Here is a 13,423-nt window from a genome sequence, read left to right on the forward strand (position 1 = left end):
ATTAAAGTAGAAGGATACTTTCTATGAACATTGACCAGCTATTATCTGCATCACTGATGATAAAATGAAAGCACCTTTTGAGCAACCATCTATCCAGTCTATGTACAGACATTTTTAAACCTTAAACCAAAAGAAACTTTAGTCAAATCCACAATTCTAGCTGGGCAGGTTACACTTTTAAAAAGCCATATAGGAAAAAAATCTGCCATTTTACTGCCCCTTTTCTGAGGCGGATGTTCAAAAACACGTTATAACCAAATACATTTGATGCGTAGTGGGTGTTGCAATGCAGAGAAAATGTCCACTTGACACTCTTCCCACATTCACACTTCTCTCACCATCCCACCCCCAATCCCACACAACTGGCAGCTCAGCTGATTCCCAGCCAGCCCTGCAGATGCTAGAGATCAGAGTCGAGAGTGTAGTAGTGGAAAAGCACGGCATTCCTGATGAAGGCTTATGCCCAAAACGTCGATTCTCCTGCTCCTCGGATGCTGCCTGACCTCCTGCGCTTTTCCACCACTACACTCTTGAGCCCTGTTGGACAAGCCTATTCTAAGTTTACATATTATAGATTTCAAGTACCTAAGTAAACATCTGTAAATGTGCTCATAACTGTTTACCATTTACACTACTGAAAACTATTCAGAAACAAAATTAATATCCCTGCAAGTTAACAGTAATCATGAGCTTTGGATCGTTATAAAAGCACAAATTTGTCTTGACTAACAGAAATTTCAACCTATGGTACTTTAACCATTTGTGAAGTCCTACCCTCTGCAAAGTTGCACAAGAGATATATTTATAAGTAGGCAACATCATACAAAATTCAGTTTTAGTCTCCAGAGAAGCTGCCACATCTAAGTATTTTGAGAATTTTTTGCTTTTCTTTCAAATCCAAAGGAATACTTTTATACCAGTTGATGGTGTGTTCAAAGATAGGCAGAATGTGACACTGGCTTTCAGTCAGATCCTGCTCTTTACCATAAGTCTTGAAAGTTCCTTGTATTTCATTCAAATTCAGTTTCAATCAAAAAAATGTGAAAATATAGACTTCTTATAGGCTAATGAACACAACTACAAAATAAAAGTGAATTTACACTACACATTATTTTTCAGTAAACCCTAAACTTACAGGGAGGTTAAATTCTTTTAAGAATGTCATTATTTGGCTCCAGACAAGTCTTGTTCCAGATTCATACACCAGTTTACATTAGTATCAATGTACAGTATAGTGCATTGTCTTCAAGGCTAAAAGACAATTTTTTTCAGTCAAACTACAGGCAGCTTAAAAGAAAGAATACATAGAAAAGTAACATATCAACATAGGGGCAATTGTTTTCCATTGTAATTACAATGTAACAGGAACCATACAAATGTATTTTGTATAGCTTCACTAAGAGCTGCATAGACTCAACATCCTGAAAAACCTTCTTACATGCAGAGTGTTATTTCTTCCTGAATACTTTTTAATAAAAACCTAGGGATCAAATACAATGATTATTCTAATAACCTAATTCAGATTTTAAAAGTAATGCAAAACAGTTTCAACATTACCTTTTCCTCAGAAAAGCAATGATTTTCTGAGGAAAAGTGTTTTATGGCAAACGAAACACATTAAATAAGTTTTATACAATTCATATTTCGTACTTTTTCCCGAATTCCTTTGAAAATGCTGCATTATATAGAATATTAGCACACTCAACTTAGAGTTATTGGAGGCAAATTCTGAATGCAAGACTCTTACAAATGTTTCTTCACAACATCTTTGAATAAACAATTGTTCTTAATTGGATTATTCAGAAAATATTTGAAATATGGAGTTTAATAGGAGATGAATACACAATCACCAAGTATGACTGTTAGATCGTTATAATGCAGTGGCAGGGTCCCTACATTGAGACAGAAAGCCCATTTTCAATCCTACCTGCTTCAGAAGTGTGTCATAGTGTGTCTGAACAGGTTGATCAAAAATATCTAAATATTACCAGTGAAGTCAAACCAGGTCTCCACTTCTATTCACGTGCACTTATCAACAATGCATAGTTTGTAATAACTGCTGCCCATTTAAGAAAGTCTTCAATTTCCAAATTCATTATCAGCAAAACATAAGTGACATAGAAAATATATACAAGTGGTAGTAAATAAAACCTCTGCATATTGACTGATGTGGCAATTCTTTTCAATAAAAGACGCAGTTTGCTTAAATATAGACTTACTTTTGTGATAAGAATTCTATAGTCTTCTACCATCTGGTCATTGTTATGGCATCCTGCAAGTAGCTGCCAAACTTCACCCCGGAGAGCCTCAGGGACACCACTTCTTACTAAAGTCGGCAGTGGCTTCGGTCTTACACTCAGGTTCAGATGCCTGCATTTAATTTCAAATGAGAACAAACTTCAAGTAAACTAATGCACTCTCTCAAAACTGTTCACCCAATGTGCTAGTATATAAAAGTATTGACGGCAATTTTACTTCGTTCAATGAATCAAAACATTTGAACTTTCATAAGGTACTGTAATTAATTGCATGCTTAAATAAAGGAATAATACTGCTCTTCCAAACAAATTATAATAACAATTGCAAGCATACCTAACACCATTATGACCAAAATCCTCAACCAAACTATGCTTCAGTCTTTTTAACAGAATAGTAGTAAAACATGCGATTTTAGTATTATTTTAATGCTTGAGTTTTGAACTAGTAGCAAGTGAGTTTTAGTCTATGAGCAGCTTTAACTAGCATTTCTGGAACTATGTTTAAAAAAAAAATTTGAAGAACACACAGAGTGTCCCTCTGGGATGATGTTTGGGATTCGTTTGCGTTGGGAGTGTTGAGCAGGCAGGGTAAACATTGAGACACGTGATTTTTTTCTGTTCAGAATGTTTTGTTTGCTTAGAGGAAAAACCATAGTTTAGAAAGTTTTTGGTTTTCAGTTTAGAAGCATTTTGATCGGGGAGACAGTTTCTCTTCAAAGAAAGGGGCAGTATAGAACTGTGAGCAAATAGGCTGACTAAGCTTAAGGATTCAATTTCAATTTCAAAAATTCCACACCAGTGTTTGGTTAGAACCCTGAGAATTATTGAAGGTTGAGAAAAATCAAAGCTCAGTTGAGTGACTAATCAAGGAAGAGGCTACCAGGTTATCAAGGCCAGTAATTTAAAAAAAACAGGTAAGTTCAGCATACAAATGTGATAGAGAAGCCACTCTCTCTGTATTTGAGTACTATAGAGTATTGGTGTTGTGATAGATGAGATTGAATTTGCACTGTACACCGAAATCTTCCAAAAAAGGTTACAGCAAATGGCTTGATTTATCCTGTTTTATTTTCTGTTCTTTTTAGCAGAAGGCATGTTTTATTGGTAAAACCAAAGGGCTGTCTCACTAAAACCAAAGGGCTAGCCACTGGGTTTGATTCTAACCTTGGTCTGTGTGGAGTTTGCAAATTCTCCCCGTGCCTGCCTGGGTTTCTGCCAGGTGCTTTGGTTTCGTCCCACAGTCCAAAGATGTGCAAGTGAGGTGATTGGCTATGCTAAATTGCCCATAGTGTTCACGGATATGCCAGTTAGGTGCATTAGTCACGGAAAATGCAGGGTGACATGGTTAGAGGGGATGGGGCTGGGTGGGATACTCTTCAGAGGGTTGGTGTGGACTTGTTGGGCCAAATGGCCTGTTTCTGCACTGTGGGGATTCTATATATGCATGTGTGCTTACATTTTAGTGAAAGAAAAGCATGATTACCAAACCAGATTTCAGCTTGAGATCTTCGAGGAGAAAGTGAGGTCTGCAGACGCTGGAGATCAAAGCTGAAACTTTATTGCTGGAACAGCACAGCAGGTCAGGCAGCATCTAGGGAACAGAAGATTCGACGTTTCGGGCACATGCCCGAAAGAAGGGCATGTGCCCGAAACGTCGAATCTTCTGTTCCCTAGATGCTGCCTGACCTGCTGTGCTGTTCTAGCAATAAAGTTTCAGCTCAGCTTGAGATCTGTCTGGTCCAGAAATAAATTAAGCTTGTACCGTAACAGAGAATGTTCCACAAGATTTTAATGATAATACACACAACATAACTGGTAACCAGGAAAAGCATCTTACTGATACAAAACGTTTTTGGGTTAAATTTACATTTCAGCAAATTTATCAAATGACTAGCTACATGTAGAGCATATGCCCTGAGACAGAAGGTTCAGGGTCAAGTCCCACCTTTTCTGAAGTAACCTCATAACATGTCCCAACAGGTTGATTAAAAGTACACTGGAGGTAGCCAACGTAGCATGATTTAGCATTTGAAAGAGTGCACTTTTGCGATAGAGTGCCAAAACCAAGTCTCTCAAATCTTTGTAATGGAAGTAGCGATTGTTTAGGCAGAAGCAACCAAAGAGCTGATTAGAGATTAGGACCGGTGAGTATTTCCAGTGTTAGTAAGAGTTAGGTCTTTATGTTTAGATCACTAGTCTTTTGTTTCTTTCTTCCTGCTAAACCCCTCATCCAAGTCTTCATTACTTCAAGACTCCACTATTGTAATGCACTTTTGGCTGACTACCATATTCTGTAGAACATGTTCTTAACTTGCACCAAGTATCATTCACTTATCAATGCTGTGTCCTCTGACCTACACCAACTACCAAGCAATGCCATATTTTCAAATTTTCCCCATGACTTCAACTTTCTCTATATCTGCAATCTTCTCCAGCCACGTAGAATTATAGAATCCCTGCAGTGTGGAAGCAGACCATTTGGCCCATCGAGTCCATATTGATCCTACACAGAGCATCTCACTCAGATGCACCCTCTTACCATATATTCCTGTATTTCCCAAGACTAATCCATCTAGTCTGTACATACATGGACACTACAGGGAATTTAGCTTGGCCAATCCATCTAACCTGCGCATCTTTAGATTGTGGGAAGAAACTGGAGCACCCAGAGGAAACCCACATAGATATGGGCAGAATATGCACACACCACATAGACAGTCGCCCAAGGCTGGAATTGAACTCAGGTCACTGGCACAGTGAGGTAGCAGTGCTAACCACTGAGTCACTGTGCCAATATAATTGCAATCCTTGCAAGATATTAACAGTAATTTAATTCTGGCCCTCTTGAGAGGCCTTGATTTTAATTGCTCTATTCGTGGCCAAGCCTTCAGCTGCTTAGACCTTAAAGCCTAGAATATCATTACCTCTCAACATCTTTGTTCTTTCAAAATGCTCCTTAGGAATTTCTCCGACAAAGTGATATTGGGACAGATCACCAAAAACTATGTCCATCAGTGTCAAATTTTACTTTCTGCCTCACCCCTGAAGAATCTAGATATACTGTATCACATGAAGAACGCTATTTCATACATTCTTCTTTTAAAACTGTGGAATGTTGTGCTTGTACAAAAGCTGCTATATGCGCTTACAACTAATGGTCAGTGAAATTTATTCCGTATGCAAAACATTTCAGAGTGAACTGTTCAAGCAATTCACAATTTTTATATAAAGTAAAACAAAGAACAGCAGGTGCTGGAGACCTAATACAGAAGTTGGAGAAATTCAGTAGGTCTGGACAGATCCATGGGGAGAGTAATGTTTCGAGTCTGGTAACTGTTCATCAGAACATAATTATCATCTTCAGCTGTAATAGTGAATCAACTGATAGCACTCTCTTTGGTCAGAGATTGCAAACTGACTGCTTAGGTCTGTAATTATGTCAGGGCAGAGCTCAGAACTTGCACTTGACTGAATATAAGACATTATAGAATGAAGTGAAAAATCCCTCGTCAGCAGAGAATTTTGCTGGTAAGAGATGCAAACAGTAACGGATAAGGTCTGCTTGGATAATGGACAGCTTGAAATAGAACTGACAAAGTTTCAAAATTAAATAAAGATAAGAAAATCCTTGTTCAAGGAATGACTCAGTTGCTGCACATTAAACAAAATATTACTTTATTAGGAAATTCAAAATATCAGTGAGGAATAAAAAGAAATATTACTGCTACACCTGTTTAAGTGACATTTTGCTGAAATTTAGAACCATGCACTGTATTTGCTACATTCAGTTTGTCATCTACATCATTAAAGTTCCATTAATGTTCTGTAATAGGTAGCAATGCCTAGTTACAGTATCAAATATGTAGGATCATATTTAAACTACACACTGCCTTTTCTGCTTCAGTTATGTCAATTTATTCCATCAACATTCTTAATCACATTCCTAATGATTCAATGACCAGTTTTTGTGATGTTGGTTAAAGGTTAAACATAGATAAGGAAACCATGTACAATTTCTCTGCTGTCCTTGAGAATGGTGAAATGGGATCTTTTACTTCCATCTAAACAGAGAGATTAGGCATTACTTTAATGTGGCACTGGCTCCTTAAACTCCATCAATATCGCACTGAAGTGTCAGTCTTGATTTTTATGTGCTACGCTGTACAGTGATTTATGATTCAGAGCTAAGAATCATACATCACTGATTCAAAGCCGGCGTAACAAAGGGGAAAAAGTGCTGTTTCTGGGCTCAAGGTTTCACGATGTCGCTGTAAATATTGTTATGGTTCTCATTATATTAAATAGATCAACTCCTGATTGATAGTAAAAAAAATTATAAAAGCAAAAAAGTGGGAAGTGAACAGAAGAAAGTATTTTGCATGCCTGCACAGAGTCACCACACTTTTTGAAATCCCAATGACAATACGATACTGGAAGGTTATTTAAAGGAGAACTGGGGGAACAGAATCTGACAAGTTACATAAGAACAGATGAACAAAAGCTTGGTCAAAGTAATATGCCTTAAGATGTATAAGGGAAGAAAAAGAGGCAGAGAGTCAAAGTGGATTAGGGAAGAATTCTTTGAGCTTGGAGTTAAGTACAGCCACTAGTGGAGGAGCCATTGAGGGGGCCTCAAGCAGCCAAAATTAGATGACTGCAGATATTTCAGAGGGTTGCAGGGCTAGAAGAGATTAGACCTAAGGATGTAGAGAGATGAGATCTACAAAGCATTTGTAGATAAAAAATGAGGATGTAAAATCAAGATGATGCTTAGCTGAAATCCACAGTAAGTCATCAGAGCACAGGGAAATGACAACTTGGAGAGAGAGTTAGGACAGTCTAAGGGGGGATAGTGGGGTAGGGGTACTGTCATTGGATTAATAATCAAGAGCTCCAGGCTATTATTCTGGAGACATGGTTTTGAACTCTGGCAGATGGTGACATTGAATTTAAAACGTTTTGAATTAAAAGCTCATTTAATGCTGATTACCTCACAAATTCATCTGGTCCAGTCATGTCAAGGGAAGGAAATCTGTTGCTTCTCCCCAATCTGACTTACACGTGACAGCAAAATGGTTAACTCTCAACTTAAATGGTCTAGCTAGCCACTTCGTTACATTGAACAGCTACAAATTCCAAAGAGAAAACAACCCACACACACCAACCTGGTGGCGACTTAGGCACTGTAAACCAAAAGAGCAAATCCACCGCTGTCAACACTTATTAACATCTGGAGTTAACGCTAAAATTGGGAGAGTTGTGTAACAGAATAGTCAAGTAACAGTCATAACCTTACCATGTCCCAGATATACCATCTTCATCCCCATGCCTGGATCTGTCCAGCCAATACGTCCAGAGATGGCATCACAGCATACAATAAGAGGAGAACTGCTATGTTGACTACAGACTCCATGGAGAATCATGGCAACAGGTGAAACATGGACTAGGAAACCTAGGATCACCATCTACTGACCTCTTGCCTCACTCTCAGCTGATTAATCAGTACTCTACACATTCAATACTACTTGGAGGAAGCACTGAGGGAAGTAAGGGCACAGAATGAATAGAATAGAATCCCTACAGTGTGGAAACAGGCCATTAGGCCCAACAAGTCCACACCGCTCCTCCCAACAGTAACCACCCAGACCCATTACTCTGTGCTTACCCCTGACTAATGTACCTAACCTACATATCCCCGAATACTATGGACAATTTAGCATGGTCAAATCACAGGCCTGCACTTCTTTGGATTGTGGGAAGAAACTAAACCACCCGGAGGAAACCCATGCAGGCATGGGGAGAATGCGCAAATTCCACACAGACAGTCACCCGAGGCAGGAACTGGACCTGGGTCCATAGAACATAGAAGAATACAGCACAGTACAGGCCCTTCGGCCCTCGATGTTGTGCCGATCCAAGCCCACCTAACCTACACTAGCCCACTATCCCCCATATGCCTATCCAATGCCCGCTTAAATGCCCATGAGGGAGAGTCCACCACTGCTACTGGCAGGGCATTCCATGAACTCACGACTCGCTGAGTAAAGAACCTACCCCTAACATCTGTCCTATACCTACCCCCCTTTAATTTAAAGCTATGCCCCCTTGTAATAGCTGACTCCATACGTGGAAAAGGATTCTCACTGTCGACCCTATCTAAACCCCTAATCATCTTGTACACCTCTATCAAGTCACCCCTAAACCTTCTTTTCTCCAATGAAAACAACCCCAACCTTCATACGATCTTCCTACCATACCAGGCAACATCCTGGTAAACCTCCTCTGCACCCGTTCCAGTGCCTCCACATCCTTCCTATAGTATGGCGACCAAAACTGCACACAATACTCCAGATGCGGCCGCACCAGAGTCTTATAAACTGCAACATGACCTCAGTACTCCGGAACTCAATTCCTCTACCAATAAAAGCCAGTACGCCATATGCCTTCTTCACCGCACTATTTACTTGGGTGGCAACTTTCAAAGATCTGTGTACATGGACACCAAGATCCCTCTGCTCATCCACACTACCAAGTATCCGACCATTAGCCCAGTACCCCATCTTTTTGTTACTCTTACCAAAGTGAATCACCTCACACTTAGCTACATTGAACTCCATTTGCCACCTTTCTGCCCAGTTCTGCAGCTTATCTATATCCCGCTGTAACCTGCCACATCCTTCCTCACTGTCTACAACTCCTCCGACTTTCGTATCATCCGCAAACTTGCTCACCCAACCTTCTAACCCCTCCTCCAGGTCATTTATAAAAATGACAAACAGCAATGGTCCCAAAACAGATCCTTACGGAACATCGCTAGTGACCGCACTCCAAGATGAACCTTTGCCATCAACTACTACCCTCTGTCTTCTTCCAGCCAGCCAACTCCTAACCCAAACCTCCAACTCACCCTCAATGCCATACCTCCGTATTTTTTGCAGTAGTCTACCATGGGGAACCTTATCAAACGCCTTACTAAAATCCATATACACCACATCTACCGCTTTCCCCTCGTCTACCTCCTTCGTCACCTTCTCAAAGAATTCAATAAGGTTTGTGAGGCACAACCTGCCCTTCACAAAACCATGCTGACTATCCTTGATCACATTATTCGTATCCAGATGTTTATAAATCCTATCCCTTACAATTCTCTCTAAGATTTTGCCCACAACAGAAGTGAGACTCACCGGCCTATAGTTACTAGGGTTATCCCTACTCCCCTTCTTGAACAAGGGAACCACATTTGCTAGCCTCCAATCTTCTGGCACTACTCCTGTAGACAACGAGGACATAAAAATCAAGGCCAATGGCTCTGCAATCTCCTCCCTTGCTTCCCAGAGAATCCTAGGATAAATGCCATCAGGCCCAGGGGACTTATCTATTTTCACCCTTTCCAGAATTTCCAACACCTCTTCTCTACATACCTCAAAACCATCTATTCTACTTAATTGTGACTCAGTACTCACATTGACAACAATGTCCTGTTCCTGATTGAATACTGACGAAAAGTATTCATTCAGTGTCTCCCCAATCTCTTCCGCCTCCACACGCAACTTCCCACTACTATCCTTGACTGGACCTATTCCTACCCTAGTCATTCTTTTATTCCTGACATACCTATAGAAAGCCTTAGGGTTTTCCCTAATCCTACCAACTAAGGACCTTTCATGTTCCCTCCTTGCTGCTCTTAGCTCTCTCTTCAGGTCCTTCCTGGCTACCTTATAACTCTCAATCGCCCCAATTGAACCTTCACGCCTCATCTTTACATAGGCCGCCCTCTTCCATTTAACAAGGGATTCCAATTCCTTATTAAACCACGGCTCCCTCACACGACCCTTTCCTACCTGCCTGACGGGTACATACTTATCAAGGACACTCAATAGTTGCTCCTTGAACAAGCTCCACATATCAATTACACCCTTGCCTTGAAGCTTACTTTTCCAAGCCACACATCCTAAGTCATGCCTCACCGCATCATAATTTCCCTGCCCCCCAGCTATAACTCTTGCCCTGTAGTGCACACTTATCCCTCTCCATCATTAGAGTGAAAGTCACCGAATTGTGGTCACTGTCCCCAAAGTGCTCACCTACCTCTAATTCTAACACCTGGCCTGGTTCATTACCCAGAACCAAATCCAGTATGGCCTCACCACATATTGTGTCAGGAAACCCTCCTGCACACATTGGACAAACACTGACCCATCTAACGAACTTGAGCTATAGCTTTCCCAATCAATATCAGGAAAGTTAAAGTCCCCCATAACAACCACCCTATTACTTTCACTCTTCTCCTGAATCATCCTCGCAATCCTTTCTTCTACGTTTCTAGGACTATTAGGAGGCCTGTAAAAAAACTCCTAACAGGGTGAGCTCACCTTTCCTATTCCTAACCTCAGCCCAAACTACCTCAGATGGAGAGTCTTCATCCATCGTCCTTTCCACAGCTGTAATACTATCTTTGACAAGCAATGCCACACCTCCCCTTCTTTTACCCCCACCTCTGACCCTACTAAAACATTTAAACCCTGGGACCTGCAACAGCCAATCCTGTCCCTGTTCTACCCATGTCTCTGTAATAGCCACAACATCGAAGTCCCAGGTACCAACCCACCCTGCAAGTTCACCTATCTTATTTCGTATACTTCTTGCATTGAAGTATACACACTTCAAGCCACTTTCCTGTTTACAGGCACCCTCCTTTGAAATTGATGCCATGTTCCTAACCTCCCTACACTCCAGGTCCTGCACCCTAAAGCTACAGTCTGGGTTCCCATGCCCCTGCAGAGTTAGTTTAAACCCCCCCCCCCCCCCAAGAGCACCAGCAAACCTCCCACCAAGGATACTGGTGCCCCTCAGGTTCAGGTGCAGACCATCCTGTTTATAGAGGTCCCACCTTCCCCAGAAAGAGCCCCAGTTATCCAAATACCGGAATCCCTCCCTCCTGCACCATCCCTGTAGCCACACATTTAACTGTTCTCTTTCCCTATTCCTCGACTCTCTATCACGTGGCACGGGTAACAAACCAGAGACAACAACTCTGTTCGTTCTAACTTTGAGCTTCCAACCTAGCTCCCTGAAAGCCTGCCTAACATCCTCAGCGCTCCTCCTACCTATGTCATTGGTGCCAATGTGGACCACGACTTCGGGCTGCTCCCCCTCCCCCTTAAGGACCCAGAAAACACGATCAGAGACATCACGTACCTTTGCAGCTGGGAGGCAACATACCAAACGTGAGTCTCTCTCGTTCCCACAAAACCGCCTATCTGTGCCCCCAACTATCGAGTCCCCAATTACTATTGCTCTGCTCTTCTCCACCCTTCCCTTCTGAGTAACGGGGCCAGGCTCCGTGCCAGAGGCCTGAGCCCTGTTACTTACCCCTGGTAAGTCGCCCCCCCCCACAAGTATCCAAAACGGTTTACTTGTTCTTGAGGGGAACGGCCGCAGGGGGTCCCTGCACTGGCTGCTTCCTCCCAGTCCCCCTCACTGTCACCCATCTATCTGCCATCTTTGGAGTTACTACTTCCCTAAAGCTCCGATTTATGACCCCCTCTGCCTCCCGAATGATCCTAAGTTCATCCAACTCCAGCTCCAGTTCCCTAACACGCTGGCGCTGTGAGGCAGCAGAGCTAACCACTAAACTACCGTGCTGCCCTATTCTATGCAGGGGTTTCAAAATCACCAAGAGTGGCTTGGTAACACCACTACTAACCAAGTCCTAAAAGACCTGGACTGCTAGTCTTGGTTGGTGGCATGTGGTGAAGGATCCAGTAAGAGGGAATTTAATTAACTCATCCTCAAAAATCTGTCTCAAATACATTCATAGCATAATCATTGTGGAGAAGGTGTCCCCCTTTATACTGAAGAGACACTTCATTGCCTTGAACAGCACTGTGCTAAATAAGACAGACTTCAAGTCGATCGAGCAACTCAAAATTGGATGTCCACTAGGTGCTGCGGATCATCAACCGATCTAGCCAACCACATAGCACTCTACCATTACTATTAACCCTGGTTTAATGAAGAGTGCAGGAGGGCAAGCCAGGAACAGCAGCAGGCATACCTAAAACTGACATATGAACCAGACCAAGTTATGACACAGGACTGCTTACATGCTAGGGAGTCAAAACAGCATGCAATAGATAGGATGAAACGATCCCACAGCTAACAGATCCAAGCTACACCCTGCAGTCCTGCCACAGATATGAATGTAGACAATTAGACAATGAAAAGCTGGTAGACTCTACAAATATTCTCATCTTCAACTACAGGTAAGTCCAGCACACCAGTGTAAAAGACAAGACTGAAGCATTTGCAAAAGTTATGAATTTGCCTCAACATTCTGGCAATAAGCTTGAAGATTTATATTCTGGAACCTAGCAAGCTCTTTCAGTACAACAGGTTTGGGAGGTGGCATCTACCCAAGAATGTGAAAATTTGTCCAGGCAGGTCATGTCCATAGAAAAGCAAGACAAATCCAACCTAGACAATTACTATTCTAATAGTACACTCTCAATTATCAAAGCAATGAAAGGAGTTGAGCTATCAGGCAGTGCTCATCAAGAAATAACCTACTTGGCTTGGGTACAGCTCCTAACTGCATTACAGCCTTGGTCCAAACATGGGAAAGTGGCAGCAGCATATACCATCTGTTGCAATGCAGAAATGCACTTAGATTCTTTGAATGACACCTCCCAAACCTGTGACGTCTACTACCTAGAAGAATAAGGATAGCAGATGCAAGGGAGTGCCACCATCTGTTGGTTCCACTCTAAGTAACACACCATCCTAACTTGGAATTCTGTTGTTCTCTTTGACCGTCTCTTGGTCAAAATCCCCAAACTCCCTTCCTCACAGCACTGTTGGTGTCACTACAACCCAGTTGAGATTAGATTACTTACAGCATGGAAACAGGCCCTTCGGCCCAACAAGTCCACACTGACCCGCCGAAGTGCAACCCGCCCAGACACATTCCCCTACATTTACCAATTCACCTAACACTACGGGCAATTTAGCATAGCCAATTCACCTAACCTGCACATTCTTTTTGGATTATGGGAAGAAACCGGAGCACCCGGAGGAAACCCACACAGACATAGGGAGAATGTGCAGACACAGAGTCGCCTGAGGCGGGAATTGAACCCGGGTCTCTGGTGCTGTGAGGCAACAGT

General features: G+C 42.0%; 1 protein-coding gene across 1 annotated transcript in view; it reads right to left on the minus strand.

Moving 5' to 3' along the window:
* The window catches only part of rabgap1 (RAB GTPase activating protein 1), a 196,353-nt gene that overhangs the window by 78,716 nt on the left and 104,214 nt on the right, over window positions 1-13,423 (minus strand). The window contains exon 13 of the mRNA XM_043720124.2: window positions 2,220-2,370. Within this exon, the coding sequence (XP_043576059.2) occupies window positions 2,220-2,370 (151 nt within the window). The remainder of the gene's footprint in view (window positions 1-2,219; window positions 2,371-13,423) is intronic.

This window comes from Chiloscyllium plagiosum, unplaced genomic scaffold (genome assembly GCF_037043375.1).
Source record: "Chiloscyllium plagiosum isolate Xiang-an unplaced genomic scaffold, Cpla_swu_hap1 HiC_scaffold_21, whole genome shotgun sequence".
In the NCBI taxonomy this organism is placed as follows: domain Eukaryota; kingdom Metazoa; phylum Chordata; class Chondrichthyes; order Orectolobiformes; family Hemiscylliidae; genus Chiloscyllium; species Chiloscyllium plagiosum.